This window comes from Trachurus trachurus, assembly GCF_905171665.1.
Source record: "Trachurus trachurus genome assembly, chromosome: 20".
In the NCBI taxonomy this organism is placed as follows: Eukaryota; Metazoa; Chordata; class Actinopteri; order Carangiformes; family Carangidae; genus Trachurus; species Trachurus trachurus.
The window spans coordinates 20,106,078-20,122,538 of NC_139911.1; the positions used below are offsets into that span (position 1 = coordinate 20,106,078).

The 16,461-nt window shown below is 41.2% G+C and overlaps 1 protein-coding gene across 1 annotated transcript in view; it reads left to right on the plus strand.

The window, feature by feature from the left end:
• Positions 1-16,461, plus strand: part of tmx3b (thioredoxin related transmembrane protein 3b) — a 50,529-nt gene that overhangs the window by 14,051 nt on the left and 20,017 nt on the right. The window contains exons 10-12 of the mRNA XM_083995799.1: positions 5,680-5,778; positions 9,631-9,688; positions 9,927-9,980. Coding sequence (XP_083851925.1) covers positions 5,680-5,778; positions 9,631-9,688; positions 9,927-9,980 — 211 coding nt within the window. The remainder of the gene's footprint in view (positions 1-5,679; positions 5,779-9,630; positions 9,689-9,926; positions 9,981-16,461) is intronic.

Here is a 16,461-nt window from a genome sequence, read left to right on the forward strand (position 1 = left end):
GCGAGCAGTAGGCAAAACTGACACAGCTGCGTCCTTTCTCACATGGAGGATTACTCCTTTCCCTTAAAGTGTCTAGAATCTGGAGAAGGAAAGTGCTTGTTAGCAGATATTATGGGCAAATTGACTGAGCTGTATTTCATTAAGCACTTACCTGCGATGGTGGCAAAAATACATTTTCTCCACTCTGCGTCAGAGAAAGTGGCGTTCCTAATCTTTTTCCCCTTTTTTCACCACCTGTGGTCTCCAGCATCTGGATTCCGTCCAGCTGTGTGCTGCGCCACGTTTCTCTCAGGAGACTGGCCTCCCTGAAAATCCACTGTCGGTCTGCGTGTTGGATTAGGGAATGAATAAGGCTTAAGTTTTCTATTATGCTCACTTTGCATGATGTTCTGTCGGAAAGTTTTTATCGAACGTTATCGGCCTGAAGCTCCTTCACACAATTTGCATGGTGGTGACGCACCATGACGTGTGCGGAGAGTATAACACACATTTTATATTTTTCATGAGCTGTATTGTTTGTATCTTCCAGCTACAGAAGCTGACAGCAGTTCCTAGAATATACAAGCAACTTGTATCATCTCCCCCCCTGGTGTTTCTTTTTTTTTTTTTTTTCCTCTCTCTTTTCCTATTTTGTGTAGATGCAGATTCCTCAAAATGTAGCACTGTTCTTAATGTGCGATTCTGTCTTGTGGTGTTTGTGTGCGACGATCAAAGCCCCACTGTCCAAACATGGCCTCTCACTTTGTGTAAGATGATATTTGACATACTGTTGTTGAGCTGTGATTGGTTTCAGTGTGCATCACAATACAGAGGCATCCCTTTTGAAGAGCGCTGTTAAAATATAGTACAGCACAGAGGCTCATGCATATTTAATTCCTCAAATCCTCAGCTTCACACTGCTACAAAGGTTCACACTGTTATTGTGCTTCAAGAGCCAGGATTTTTTTTGATCACTGTGTCTGTGGTGAAAGCTACTGGGCCACATGTTAGTGCTGTAAGAGAGGAGAAAAATATAATTAGGCATTACGTATGTTTGTGTACACAGCGCATACACGGCATTGTTGTCTCGAAACGTATTTGAGCGTTAATACACATTAGTTGATACTCAGAGCTCCACATAAGGCGTTGTGTGTCAGTGGTTTATGGTTTTGGCCTTGGCTCTCTCCTTGTATGGAAAAGTACTCTGCGCAGCGCGGACAGCTGTGAGGCAGAGCTACTTTGCATATGTGTGTTGGGAGAGCGCTTAAATGATGGCAAGTTTAACAGTCCATGAACGTGATGACAAGATGCGATTGCACTTAAAAAAAGGGGCGATGACACAAAGACAGCATTTTGTGACAGCACACATGGACAGTGTTCACTCCAGTGGTTATTTGAAACTGCAGTGACAATGAGGTGAGTGTGAAGGTTACATGAATGAGAAAGGCAGTAAAATATTGATAATTATCAAGGTGATTTTAATTTAACACCTTTCATACAACAGAGTTCCTACTCAAGTATGGAAAGTATGGAAAATGGAAGCTATTGTATGGAAATATATTTATCTTAATACTTATCTGGGTTTGGTCTTATGTGAAGTTTGAGGTAATTATTTTGTATGCGTTATCTCCCGGAAATTATTTGGTGACATAATGGCATTCAAAGTAATGAAAACAAACAATTTATTGCATAATTTATGTACATGATACACATCTAATCACTCAAATGTCACAAAAAAAGTATGGATTTTGACATTTCCAATGTGTAGTAACCCTGATAGAATAAATGACCTACATGAAAAATGCATAAAATGAATTAAAATATGTTCAAAGTAAAAAGCTGAAAAATGGAATAAATTAAATTAGATGGAATAATAAGATAATAAATTCTCAAAATACAATAATTGATCACATAAAGCATAAAAGTGATGAGACATCTCAATTACTAGATGGCATTTAAAAGAAGCTGAGCGTTGCAGAAAGTAAAGTCTAACATTTCAGAGCGAGTTAAAGGTGAAGAGCTGAAGTTTTGGTGAAGTTTTGGGCTCATGTTTTTAAAGCTGCTTGGTGAGCTGTTCTCTGATCTGCAGATGGTGTGTGAAAGGCTGCATCTCCAGTTCCCCTACGGCTGTTGCTGGGAACCTTCAGTAGTGAGTGTTGTATAGTCAGGGAGTTAGAAAATGTAGCTTGGTCGTTGCCCTGCGAGGCCTTTGTATATGAGGACGACGACCTTGACATTGTTTCTGAATGTAACAGGAAGCCAGAGCAGAGCAGCTAAAACTGGACTGATTGACTAATTGACCTGTGGCTGGTCAGAGGTGTTGATCATATATCACTTATTTTGTATTATAAGACTGGTTAGAGAGCCACTCAGCCCGACGCTGCTGCTTATTTAATCCTCCAAAATCAGTTAGTCAGTTATTATAACACTTCTGCATGCAGCTCATTCAATCAGCATAATTATGTAAAAAATGTAAGACATGTTGTACGGCAGATAGCAGAGCAAGAACAAAATAAACGCTACAAACCTTAAGTTTATTATGATAAAGTACTTTCCTCTGATCTCCTAGAATTTTCATAATGAACTGCCTAATGCAGTCTCATTCTTTCCTATTAAATTTGCTTAATGTGCTCTTACTCTGAAAACCCTCTGCCATGTGTCTGCAGCCTTCTTCTTGCATCTGGGTTTCTGGGACCACTGGGACTCTGATCATATGGCTCTCATACATTTTCCAGTTGTTATAAAACCAAAGGGATCAAATTCTGACAATACAAAGTCATTTCTTATAGCTGGTGATGATCAGGAAACTGTATTCATCATTATACAGTTGATCCTTCGAAAGAGAAAAAAAAAAACTTTGCACAAAAGTTGCATGCAAGAAAAATATATACAAACACCCCAGAGAGCTAATCCCATTGATAAAGGCAGACCAGAAGATATGAAATGAACAAACGACATAATAACAAAACCTAAGGTCAGGGATAATGCCACATTTGATAAGACCCAGAGGTTCAACACTTGTATTCAAGAATATTTATAGAATCAAAGTGCAGATGAAAAATTAGATAAATAAACATTTGGATTAAAGTCTGCAGAATCATGTGTATGCATGTCTATTGGATGTATTCATCCCAGTGACTGTTTATGGAGCAGACTGTGTCACATGATTGATGGCAAAGTGGTGCTTTATTTTTGCTAATAGCACTAAACACAAAGCACAACTGAAGCTTTTGGGAATCACGTGACTGTAAACCAAAGAGACAGATTATAAAGTTGACCTGACGGTTGCGCTGGAGGAAATCAAAGCCTCGTCAAAGTCTTCACAGCTCCTCCCGAGACACTGGAGTGTCTTTACTAAATCTAACAGCAATCCATCCACAAGCTGATCAAGTCAGGGGATCAATAACACAAACAGGAAGGGGCCGTGCTCTGGGGACCATGATTGTCTTTTTACAAAATCTCATGGTGATGCAACCAATAGAGCCGTCAACAAACACTGACATTGCCATCCCCTTGGGGAAACCCCCCCCCCCTCCCCTCCCCACACCACCACTACCACCACCAACAACAACAACAACACTACAGCTGTGAAACCAAAGTACAAATGTCTCCTGTCTGAGATCTTTTTGTCAGTCTGCTTTCTTCTCTATCCAGGGAACCTCACATGATCACCACCCCTCTCTGTAGTGTAGCTTTTTTTGTTGTGTATCTTTTTTTTTTTTTACTTTGGGCAACTAGCCAGCGTGTTTTCATTGTTAATCTTGAAGGTTTTCTTTCTTCGATTTACTTCAAGAAAGTCAGACACGTTCTGTTGTTGCTCCGAGCCTCCTGCTTCTGTTTAATACACAGATCTTGTCACGCGCTGCCACCTCCTGCCGTCTTACCTTGTCGGATTTATCTTTGATGATATCGCACCGTCCCTCTCTCCCTCTGTTTCTTTCTCTGCGTCCTTTTTTTTCTTCTCTCCCTCTACTCTATTTGCATTGTCTTGGAGGTCTTCTGTGCCATTAACCTTCATCCTTGAAATGTGTCAGAGCCGCCTCCTCCCTCCACTCAGAAACTCTGACACGGGATCATCAGCGCTCCACCCACTGACTGTTTGTATTCCCCCTTCCTGCCCCTCATCTTCCCCCCCCCCTCCCCGTCTCCCGCTGCGTGAACTCTGGGCTGACAGGCTCACCGTAGGGCCGTATGGAGATAGCAGCTCTAATTTGTTTCAAGGTGAAGCAGGTTCAGTCCACGCAGAGGTTCATCAAACTGTATGATCCCAGTATGGGGGCCCCTTCAGCTCTCGCCTCGCATTCTGAGAGAGAGGAGAGAGTGTCGGGCAGCTGCGTGCTGTCTATAAAGCCAGAACATCTGTGGCAAGAACTCTCTGGAATGTCTACCATATTGACTGACTCAGCAGCCTTTACAACAACACCGCTCTGCTCCGCCTTCACACAGCAGCAGCAGCAGCACTGAGAAATAGATTGCATCGCATTAAGGTACCTTTGATTCCAATACTAGCATTAGCTTCGACCTTGGGCTTTTTAAAAGCCTGTTTCAGGTTTAAGGTTGTCATGTTCGGGTATTATGCTCCCCGCCTCCTTTGGGGCCCTGCAGCCTAAGAAGCATGTAAAAGTCATCAGTGTTCTTGTAATTACTGTAATGGTAGCAGAAAGGTCATGATAACTTATTAGCATGTCATAATGAGGTCCCAGCTACATTTGACATCAATTACGAGCATCCTGCAGCCTCTTCTCAGCCGGAGAAAACAGCGGAGTTTAAACAGCCTGGCTGCACCCTACTCCTAACCTCCTGGGACAGTCTCTGCTTCCCGTTTTTGCATGTTGCCTCCAGATGTTAGGGAAAGCAACAACATGTGGCTCACATTCAGGGAACCATCCTTTTTTTATTTTACTGCGCTTGATTTATTTTTTATTTATTTGTTGCACTTGATGTTTTTTTTTTCCTTTTTTTTTGAAAAGCCGATGCATCTGTTAAATTATGCATTCCTTCTCCAAATGTGGGAAAAAAAATCTGCCAAATCTGTGTCCTAGAAATGAATGTATGTATGTGTGGAGAGTCATTTAAAAACCAAATGTGTTTTTTTTGTTTTTTTGTTGTTTTTTTTGAAGACAGAAAGGCATAATGGCTGTGAAAATGAGGTCAGGTGAGCCACAATCCCAGGAAAAAACAGCATCTATTGTGAATGAAAATTACAGTTTTTTTTTTCTTTTCTTATGATTTTATGCTTTTGACAACCTGCTATTTGATAAATAGCAAATTAATCCTTTACGACATGATTATTGTAGACGGTCCAGCCTCACAAAATGTTCTTTCATTTACGTCTTGACAACCAAATTGTTACCTTTTGATTGTTTACATCTGGCTTGATTCCCAGTCTGCTCGCTCGCTCTGACTCACAACCCATTGTGCCGTTTCAGACCCAAAATAGCCTCCCTGGCTACTTAACCCAGAGGCAGCCCTCTGTCAGAATAATTTCTGATTGCTGTTTAGCTGACCTCTGTCTGTACACACTCAGCTTGTGTCCCGCTCTTTATTCCCCAGGTAGTAAACACTGTGATCTTCTTACAGCCAAGGCATCAATACACTGTTCTGCTTTGATTTTTAATATACACGGGTTGTGCGCTGAATGTCGATTGGCCGTTTTCTGTGCTTTCCCGCTCTGAAAGATTCTTTCTCTGTGTGTTACAGAGTATGAGGACGGTAGTTTGTCATCGTGGGTGAACAAGGAGCGCTTCCAAGGGTACCTGCAGATCGATGGCTTCACGCTCTATGAGCTCGGAGAAACAGGTGGCGTATGCATAAGATTTGTCCTCCATAAGATCTTGTCTCACCAACAGCATTTTACTCCTTGAAGAAAACATTTTCTTTTTCTTAGAAGTTAGTTTTTATCTGTTATGTAAGACAGTGTGAAGTGCGAAGTATAATTATGCCATTGGGTTTGAAATAATATTCAAATCATATAGACTTACACATAGTGGCAGGGATGTAAGTACAGCTGTATTTGATAATTTTATGGTTGTTTGTCCCTGGAGTTCTGATGAGGGGGCTGGAGCCAATCCTAGCTGACATAGGGCGAGGGTGGGACAGATCACCAGTCTATAGGGCCGACGTATAGAGACCATTCTTAAATTCACATCCATAGGCAATTTAGAGTCACCAGTAAACCCAATGGACCACCATTCCACACTTCTTTATTCATAATTTCCAATTATTATAGTTTTAAAATATTTATAATTGTTACTAAATGTCCATGTTATCTGAACAGTCCTGAACCCACAGTTATTCAGATATTCAGATATTTTTTAATTAACACTTCATGGACATGAGTCAGAAAGAACCACAGAGCAACAAAGAGTCAAAATGCAAAAACAATAGAGTGTTTAATCAGACCGGCTAATTTTTCTTTAGCTGCTTTTAAAATGTTAAAATATAAGACAAAAAAAATGTTGTGAATCATCATCACGTGTGAGCAGCTGCAGCTGAGGCACGTTTTCCATTTTCGCCTCAAAAATGACTTAAGCAATTATCAAAATCGTTGCAGATTCATTTTTCTGCTGAGCGACTAATTGATTAATCAATGAAACATTTCAGCTCTATTTTCTGTGTAAATGACATTGTTTTGTTAACTGCGAGCACAACCAGAGTGACTCATTTGTTTGTGTGTGTGTGTGTGTGTGTGTTGGAGCAAAGTAAATAGACAATTGTTTTTAAATGGCAGAATGAGGGCCAACACATATAATTTGCAGTCCATCAGCATTTTGCACACACCTCCTATTCAGCCCCTTCCCTCCATTTTTTCATGTCATACCACAATTTCTCATATTTAGCCTCCCACCCCCAAATATCCAATCTACCACATGGCGACTTTTATAATTAAAAAATCAAAACATTTTCCAGCTCGTTGTAAAAATCCAAGCTTTAATTGTGCATCGGGGCCGTGATGGAAACGAGTGTCCCTTCCCTCTGGATAGACAACGTTGCTCAGATGTTCATACACTTTTCCACCCACGGGAAGTTTAGCTCAAAACTTGAAATGTTTTTAAACAGCAGTGAATTGACGCTGTGTGCAGGGAAAACTGGGCTTCTCCATTTTCCTCCTTTCCGTGAAATCACCGACACTCGACAGTTGGATGTTGCTCACATTTGTCGCTGCTTAAATTCAGTTTTTAACCCATTTACGCTAAATTTGCTCCTCGCTAATGGGAAGCCCTGCATACAAAACAGTCACTAAAGCATCTTAATTGAGTCTGACTGATTAAAGACGACGCAGGCTGTGGCTTCAGTCTGTTGAATTAACTTAGCGGAGTTTCCATCAAAGTGAATTTGTGAAAACAGTATAAGCCTTGTCTCTGAAGACGTTTCAATCAAGTATCAGATTTCACACACTCGGGGCTTGTTGAGCAACGTCTTAAAGTCACACTGACACCAAACTTGGTATCCATGTCTAAATAACAGTGGAGATGGAGTAAAGGATTTGCAACGAATCGAAAGAAAAAAATCTATTGGAGTGAATCAAAGTAGAGCAATTTAGTTTTCTCGGGTGTACATGCTGTTCTACAGGGACAGAGAGTGGATAGTATGTCCGATGGCAACAATTCAAACAAACCATCCTTAGGGAGAGACAACGCTGCATGCTTTTTACAAAAACTGAGCCTCAAGAGTTGCTGCAGTGTGCGATGAAAAAATGTAGATTGTAGATAGATGTATGAAGATTTGCTCAAATTTTCTTCCATAAACATCAACTTCGCCGTATGACATGACTGCTTTCAGAGAATCAGCTGGATAAACAACATAGTCCCAGTGCATCTGTTAAAAAACAAAAAAGGTCTGATGTGGTTTTGTGAATATGATTTCAGTGAAATACAGTATGACGTCTGCAGGTTGGTAGATGGATGTCTTGTAAATTTGATTCCATCACCTCACAAGGGCTAAGAGCTCCTTCTTTAAGCTTTTACCAGAAGAACATGAGCTTTGATCCTCTCCGTCGTAAAAAGCTCAGGAGCACTCACTGACTTGGAAGTGCTCTCTGTGGTCAAAACATGAAGCGAGGTCTTCCCTCTGAACTAGGACGTAAAACGAGTCCCGAACATCTTCACCAGTAAACGACTCGTAGAGCTCAATCAGGTGAAACAGGAACAGTGAAATGATTGCTGTGCTTGAAGCTGTGTCTGAAAAACTGATGATGATGCAGCAGGAAAATATTTGACCTGTTTCGGAATCCCTTTTGAATAAAGCTTTATATGTTAAACATTATAATTTTGATTGATCTAAAGCCTTGAAGATCAGTTATTTGCCCTCTATGAGAAAATCTTAGGGTTGCCAGGTTATTGAAAATCCCATTGATTGATGTTTATCTTCCTCCAGCATGACATTTGATATGTCTCTAGTTCATCACACTCTGCCAGTGCACTGAGGAGATATAGAACATCTGGACAGCTGCAGATAGGTTGTGTTAAGAGCCATTTATTCATGACTTTTACACATTTATAAGCGCAAATGCCAAACTAATTTTGTACATGAGAAGGCATTAAATGTCAATTAGTGACTTTTGACAGTTTGACATCTTACTGGAAAGAAAATGCGTCTGAGTATTTAGTACATTTATAACCTTACTGTTACCATGGAGAGGTTCAACACCCTGGCAAGGCAAATGTTGTTCTTAGGAATGGTTTCTCTCTAATCTATAAAAGACATCAGTAAATGGCTGATTTACTGTAATTGAAGTCATTCTTTACATAAACATTTTGTAAGGTTTAGCTTTTTTTTTAAATCTGAAATTGTTGTTGTTGTTGAATTATGCTAAATGTTCTGCAGCTGCACAGCAGAGCTGCTCAGCCAATGACTGTGGCTCTCCTGTTTATCCAGGACTGTTGTTGTTTCAGATACATCGACAGCGGAATGTGTGCGTTCAGTGTAGTTGGATGAATTGTGCACATTTCTACAGGTTGTATTCCCATGAAGAGGCACTGTAGGGAAAAACCACAAAGTAAACTATAAATAAACAGTTTTCTCTGCATTCCTCTGCCAAGAAAACAACAAAGGTTGCTCTGGGAATGATATACTTCGGTGCCTACAGAGGCTATTTACATTCCCCTATACAGTAACATTAGAAGAACCTAAGGCAGGCTTATATTTAAAAACTGACACGTCCTTTTCCACTATTAGAAACTGCATTTTTATGTAAAGTATTATTTGTCCCTTAACCTTCTCATATAACTACCGTGAGTGACCACCAGGGGGCAGACTGGCACTCTAATCCAAGCAACACGGGGTCTCTAGCCTCAAATCACACAAGATAACAGACCTTAAAGTTGTGTGAGTTTTTTTTTTTCCTAAGCAGACCTATTTGTCATGTCGTGGGTTTGGGTTTTGAATGGCACCGAAATAGCTCCTCTACCAGAGAGTGACCACTTGTTTCCTGTTCAACCAAGTGAAAGCCGAAGCTAGTCCAATGTTTGAGTGATGAATGAATAAAAAGCTCTTGCCCACACCACCCCCAACCCCCAAACCCCACCCCGCTTTGAGAGGTGATGCGTCTCATCCAGAGCCCCTTAATCTGCCTGCCATTGTCTTCTCACCCCCTTTTTGTCTTTGTGCATGTGTGTGATTGTGATTTGTAATCCCTGTCTATCACCTCAGGCAAATTGGTGGCGATTGCAGTCATCGACGAGAAGGACCCCACAGAGAAGAGTGGCAGGTACAGAGAACACCGAAATTAAAAAGCACGGCTTCACAAAAATGACTCCCATCCACTCCTACACCAACCACAACAGTTGTGCTTAAGTGCACGGCTCTCAAATAAAGATAAGAGTTGCTGTCATTGTTTGGATCTTCCCACAAATTGCAGGGACCAGCTAAAAAGCAACAACAACAAAAAAGAAAAGGTTAGACTTTGACTCATGTGGTATTTCACTCTCTTCTCATTTGCTTTTTAGATTAAAGAGCTTGATTCAGAGGGTGGCGAAGGAGTACAGAGAACATTTTAACAGGTAAGGCACGGATGCGCCATGAGGTCAAAGATGAATATCCAATTTCTACATTTATTCTAGCGCGGCGCTCTCGCTGGGAAACGCTGCCTGTCTGTTCACAAGCAAGTTTCTGCCTTTGTCAGGACACGTCTGTTTTTCGAGAGGTTCAGTAGAAAGGTAATTATGCAAAATGTCAGCTTCCAAATATAGGTGTTCTTTTCAGCTGTCAGTCAAAAACTCAGCACGGCTTGTATTAATGCGTAATTTTCTGTTTTCTCCCGCTTCACTTGGGCAATAACAACTAGAGATGAGATGTTTATGTTGCGTGCTGCCGTGTCTGACCTGTTCTTTTATCGGAGAGGAGCCGAGTCGACAAAGGCACCAAATACAATAAAAGGAAGTACAATTTAAAGGAGACATATTCTGCCCCCTTTCCACAAATTAAAATAGTTCCCAGGTGTCTTAAAGACTTATCTGTGACATGCTTTGGTCAAAATACCCCAAGGATCAAACATCACAGATCTCTTTTAAAGGTTATAGCTACAACTTTTTCATCAAAACAATTCATTTTCTAAAAATAATACATCCACAGAACGTCTAGAGGGGTGTAGAATTTTACTGAAATGTCTTCTTATAGTATAGAAATAATTGTTTTATACATTTTGACGGGTTCAAAATATATAAATATTTACATCTGGTTACGTTGGCAACGTCAACATGAAATGATCTCTGCGCCAACAGCATTAGTACGTTGATGTCACGTGAGGCGGAGCTCAGGGGGGGCCAGATCCTGATAACTCAGTGGAGAAATGGCATCATGCTAATGCTAATGCTAACTAACGGTCAGCCGGTAGCCTACTGTAACGTTTGCGGTGCAGACATGATGCTGCGGGTTTGTCGGGTTTGTCTGCAGGTGTGTTAGTGTGGATGATTAAGATGTGTTTCCAGTCCACTGTCAACACCGGAGCTGCTGCTCGTTAAATACGGTTAGCGCTAGCTTAGCTTTAGCTACTTGCTGCTCCCTATAGGTGTACCTGGCAACCAGTACAATTGAAGATTGGAGCGAGAGCAGGCGAGTGTGAGTGCAACACTTACTGGCCGGGAGGAATTGAACTTGTAGCTAACCCCTTTAATACTCTCAAAACAGCCCTGTTCAGAACGACTGGTTTCAGTGCCTGTCCCTTTAAATGCAAATGAACCACTGCTTGCCCCGCCCCTTCTACCAGTCCCAGGTAGGGGTGATATTATGCAAATTCGAATCCTAGTTACATCACTGGAAGACAACTGAGGGAACAGCTCTTAAAACCACGTGGATTTCAACCTAGGGAGCCTGCATATTACAGATTCTTTTTGTCACTTCTCACATTTTGGAGGCCGGAAGGCAAGACAAACACCCAAATATATGTTAAAGAGCCTTCAAAAATTGATATTTCCATGATATGTCCCCTTTAAAATGTTAAATTTCTTAGTGGTTTTTGTTGTTTTTAATTTAAAGATAGTGGACAAAGAGATGATACAGAGTGCAGAGAAATGCAGGAAGTGCTGTATGTGTGTAGCAGGATGATTTAGTGGGTATAGTAGGTGGGCCATGCTTCAGCCAGGGAAGCCAGGTTAAAGCAAACATGTTCTCTGCCGAGGTGGCTTGAATTCAGATGAGCCGCGAGGTCGCTGTTCTGTAGCCGACCCTTATCTTCCATCACCACCCCCACCGCCCTGGGGAGGTTACAGGCGACGAGGGGTTTCCTCTCAAAGATTAATTCTAAAACGTATCACATTTTCATTGTCATGTTGTGCTTAAGTTTCCTCTCTGTGACCCATCAATGACCACATTGCTTCATCAGATAGATTTCTGTATCTCAAACCACCATGATCAAAGTGTTTCTTCCTCTCCAGGCATTCCCATTAGGACTGATTGAATTACACAGATTTCTATCTTCAATTAGACCGGTATCTGCCGCACTCTGTGGTCGTGTTTTCTTTTTTGAAGACTTTTGAGTTCCAGATCCCCACTGAGATCAGAGCCGCGCCACAGAGCTCTCACACACCTAAATGGTACTTACAATCACAAGTCACAGGCTTGATTGTCGCCCCCGGTGGTGGGTGGACGCAATGTATTCAACAGATCATTGGTGGTGAGTGACATTTGAATGAGCTGACGCTGTTTGATGCAGTAATAAATGTCGAGGTATTCAGCTCACCCACCATTTGTAGCATTTTGACAGAACAGCGAATGCAAAGTCTCACATCTGAGTGGCAACCAGCGTGTGCGTGCGTGCGTACATGTGTGTCGGGGGAGAACATTCTGCTTGTAGGAAAGTTAGATTTTTGTCAGTCAGTGGGTGTGAATTGGGTTGAAATTCTGCACTGCGACAAAACTACACATGCATGTTTATCATGGATTTGGCAAAAACTGGAACCTCTGACCCATGACTTCCAGTCCATGAATAATACTGGACTCAAGAAAAGTGCGAGTAGAAGCAACATTTTCAACTGCAGATATCACTACAGTATGTGTGATGCAAAAGGTGGTGGTCATATTGATGAACCCAAAAATAATTACCACAAACCAGTGGCCAGTTGTTTTCAGCGCTGCAGTGTTTTTTAGTGTTGGCTCATTGTTTTGATTTTATGACACACAACTTCACTGGTGTGGTTCACTCTCACCACTGTCATCTGATAAACACACTCTGCTCAGTAGAAAGATAGAAAGTAGCTTGTGAACACATACATAGGCTAGGGTTGCTAGGTTGCCAGAGATGCATTTTCAAATAATAACATCATATTTATATAGCGCCTTTCAAGAAACCCAAGGTTGCTTAAAGGCCCCATGCTGTGCACTTTTCTCTGGGTTTATTTACCTGCTGATATCCCTAACAAAATGCATCATTGGTTTTGAGTACCTGTGATCTGCTTAATAATGTTTCTACTGCCCCTTTCTGTTGCCTCTTTCTGGAGTTCTAACAGGCACAGGTCATTTGGCCAATCAGAAGAGAGAATGAGAACCTCTCCTCTGATTGGCTGACTGTTTTAGAGTGGCATGTGGTCGGGCCAATCACAGGCAAGTAACTGAAGCCTAAGCTGCATTCATACAAATTGAAAAGAAACAACTGGTCACGGTGGGCGGAGTTACCTTGTGTGTGACATCACAGAAAGGAGGAAGTGCTATCTGCTCGTCTTAAATAGAATGTTCCTACAAATGGGCGGTGTGTGTTTCTCCGTTTATGACCAGTTTGATGCATGGGGCAGTATATACGTGGCCCAGAGACCTCCCCAAGCACGAAAAAATAACCAAAATCACATTTTTCATGCCATGGGGCCTTTAACAGTGACAAATAAATAAGTAAAATAAAAAAATAAAAAAAGAATAAATGAATAAAGGAGAGAGCTAAGTGACTAATTTGGTATGGCTATGGAGAAAAGGTGAGAACGCTAATGTTTCTCTGTGTAGGTGGGAAACTGTTTACTAACATAATTGCTTTATCAAACTCATCGGCCAGTGTTGCAATACAGTTTGACTCCAAGTCACACTAGATTTTATATTCAATAAAAATCTACTATTGCCACAATCAAATTTCACGGTACAGCACGCTACGGGTTGACAGTATAGATGACATAGGAAGGACATGCGTGTGAAATCTTGCTACACACTGTATATCAACTTGTACTGTGATATAAAATTTAGAGCATGTCGTCCAGCCCTACAGCGCACACTGCTGCTCTAATTAACTACAGGTGATTAGTGTTAAGGTGACCGTAATTTCGAATCTATCGAGCAATTCTTTTAAATGAAAATGAGCTGATAATGATCAGTGGGGAATCAATTGGGGCAACCATAACCCCAAACGCTACTGTGGTGCCGTTGATCGTTTTTTATTATTTAGCCTTATTTTAGTGCTATATAAATTAAGCTTTATTGTTTGGCTATCAGGTCTATTGTTGCTTTTTTAAATGACAAAAAACAAACACATTTGCAAATTTAATACTAGTCGCGCTGTTGTTTTACAGTAGTGTCATGGTGAAAAACAAACTGTCCAGGCAGACACGGCAGAGCATCACATCACACACAACTTTCAGATTGCCATCTTTACAGATGGTTTACTCTCTGATGAATGCTTTTATTCTGTACTAGACTTCTAAATGCTTTGAGCAAAGCAGAGACCTCTCCAATCATGTTTGTAAATTGTCAGTGTGCCATTTTGTGACTCTCATTGGCTTAGTTATTTTATGCAGGTAAACACAGCTTATGAGTTTTAGAAATTAACAAGGAAGTGGATGTTCTTTTTTTTCAAATCCAATATATATAGCGTGACTTTTTATGAAGACTTGCATAACCCCTGGAAGGATTCTAATAGCATACTACAATTTATTGGAAATGTAAAAAAAAAGATTGCATTGCGGGACAATATTAATTTGTTTTCCTCTGAGGTGGAAAACATTTAATACACATGCATTGACGTGCATTGAAAACAAGAACAGCATAACCTCAGAAAAATAAAGAAAAACCATGACCTTAACATATTGGTGGTAGTTGCTTGCCATTCCTTGCAGTTTTTATTGCATGGCATGTTGTGTATTGCAGCCGCCCTAACCAACACCAGCCAGACAGTTTAATTTCTGTATCCAGTTTGAGACTGCTTCTTCATAATGTTTCATTCTGCAGCAATCCTATTAACCGCTTAGAGATAATATACACACTGTCAAATGATGAAACAAAATAAGAGCCACTTAAAGTATCAGTTTGCAGACCGGTTAGTACACGCACACACACAGGTCTCTTCAGCAGGAAGTATTCCTCCAGCTTTAAAAACCACGTCTCAGATCTAGCAATTCAGCGATTTGATTTGATTTCATAACCAGTTCAAACAGAATATTCACTCTGTGGTCATTTTTCTCACCAAACTCCCAGGTACAACTTTTGGATTGTCTCCTTAAGCTGCCCTGAAGTCTAAAACTTCTGTTTCAAGACCTTGTTAACGGACTGGATGAAATCGGGGCAGAGCTTTCACATGTCTCTGACATAGTAATCATTGATGAAGGATCAATCTTTCAGTACGCAGACTGAAACAAATCAAAAGGATTCACAGACCCTTTAGTGAAATGTTGATTCTCACAGTTGAAGCTTTCTATCAGCTGCCACCTGTCAGACAGGCTGGACCTCTATGCGTCCATGAACCGACCTCTGGTGCAGCCGTTTTCAGATGATTACACTGACTGAAATTATCCGTCAGAAAGATGATGTCCCTTTTGCGGAGATGCTGAACCGAATCTCTGTCAAAGAAAAGTCTGATTGTCTGAGGAAGACGGGGCTTTGCTTTCACAAGCCACCACTGCACTGCCACACTATCTAAAAGGCATACTGTTTGTGTTATTAATAAGGAGGGTGATTTCATCAGCTCTGAATAGTTAGCTTTGTTTTACTTGGACAAGGCCAAGGTTGTCCCTTGTCTCTGATCTTGTGTCCTTTATGGCAGCCTCAGAGTTGCATCTTTCATGTAGTTGTCCTCATCAGAACGCGGCCCCTACCGCACCGCACTCGGGGATTTACATGGCCTGCACAGACCATATGGCAGCGGAGCAAGCTTGCTGTCATCACACATGAAATTAGCGGCAGATTGAGAAATAGCAACTTCCTGTTCCATGTTCCCTATGGTGCCAAGGTCCGGCTGCTCAACCAAAAGTCACAGTTTTCATGTTCAGGCATCACTAAAGTCTTTGCATATTCTGACTAATTTTGAGGTAGGTGAGGAGGCTGCTTGGAGTACACAAGTATATAAAGTACACTATTGCCATAATCTCTATAGTTTTAGCAGTAGGTTTGTTACCTTTAATTGAAGGTGCAAGCTAATTTTAGAATGGCGGAGCAGAGCCGCGAGCTGCTCGGAGGACTCGCGGCTCGTGGACAAGTTGTGACCTGCACATTCACCACGCTATGAGATAATAACGGAATGTTACGAGACAGAGTCGTTTTCGAGGCAAATACAGAGACTGCTTGCTGAAAAACTGCTCCCGACGGGAACGCGCATCAGCAGTTTTGAATGAATTTACCTCGAAAACAACTCTGTCTCGTAATGTTCCGTTATTATCTCATAGCGTGGTGAATGTGCAGGTTTTAGAGTTGTTGGATTGTGTATTTGATGAGTTTGATGAGGGAAACCAAGAAATTCCATTAACCTCCGTAGCGTAGCTCTGAGCAGCTTGCGGCTCTGCTCTGCCGTTCTAAAAATAGCTTGCACCGACAATTAAAGGAAACAAACCTACTCCTGAGACTATGGCAATGGGCCAATTTGCCAAAATGCTGAACTATCCCTTTAAGGTTAGACCCACCCAATATGATGATGTGATTAATCCTACAGTATAGGAGGCATGAGGGAGCACTGAGAGCATGTGCATGATTAAATGTTAGACTGACTTAATGCAGTTTCATCATATTGAACACGACAGAACATCAGTGAACAGCTTATATGAACAGCTAGTTTGTTTGCTTAACTTGAACTGAGTCTTA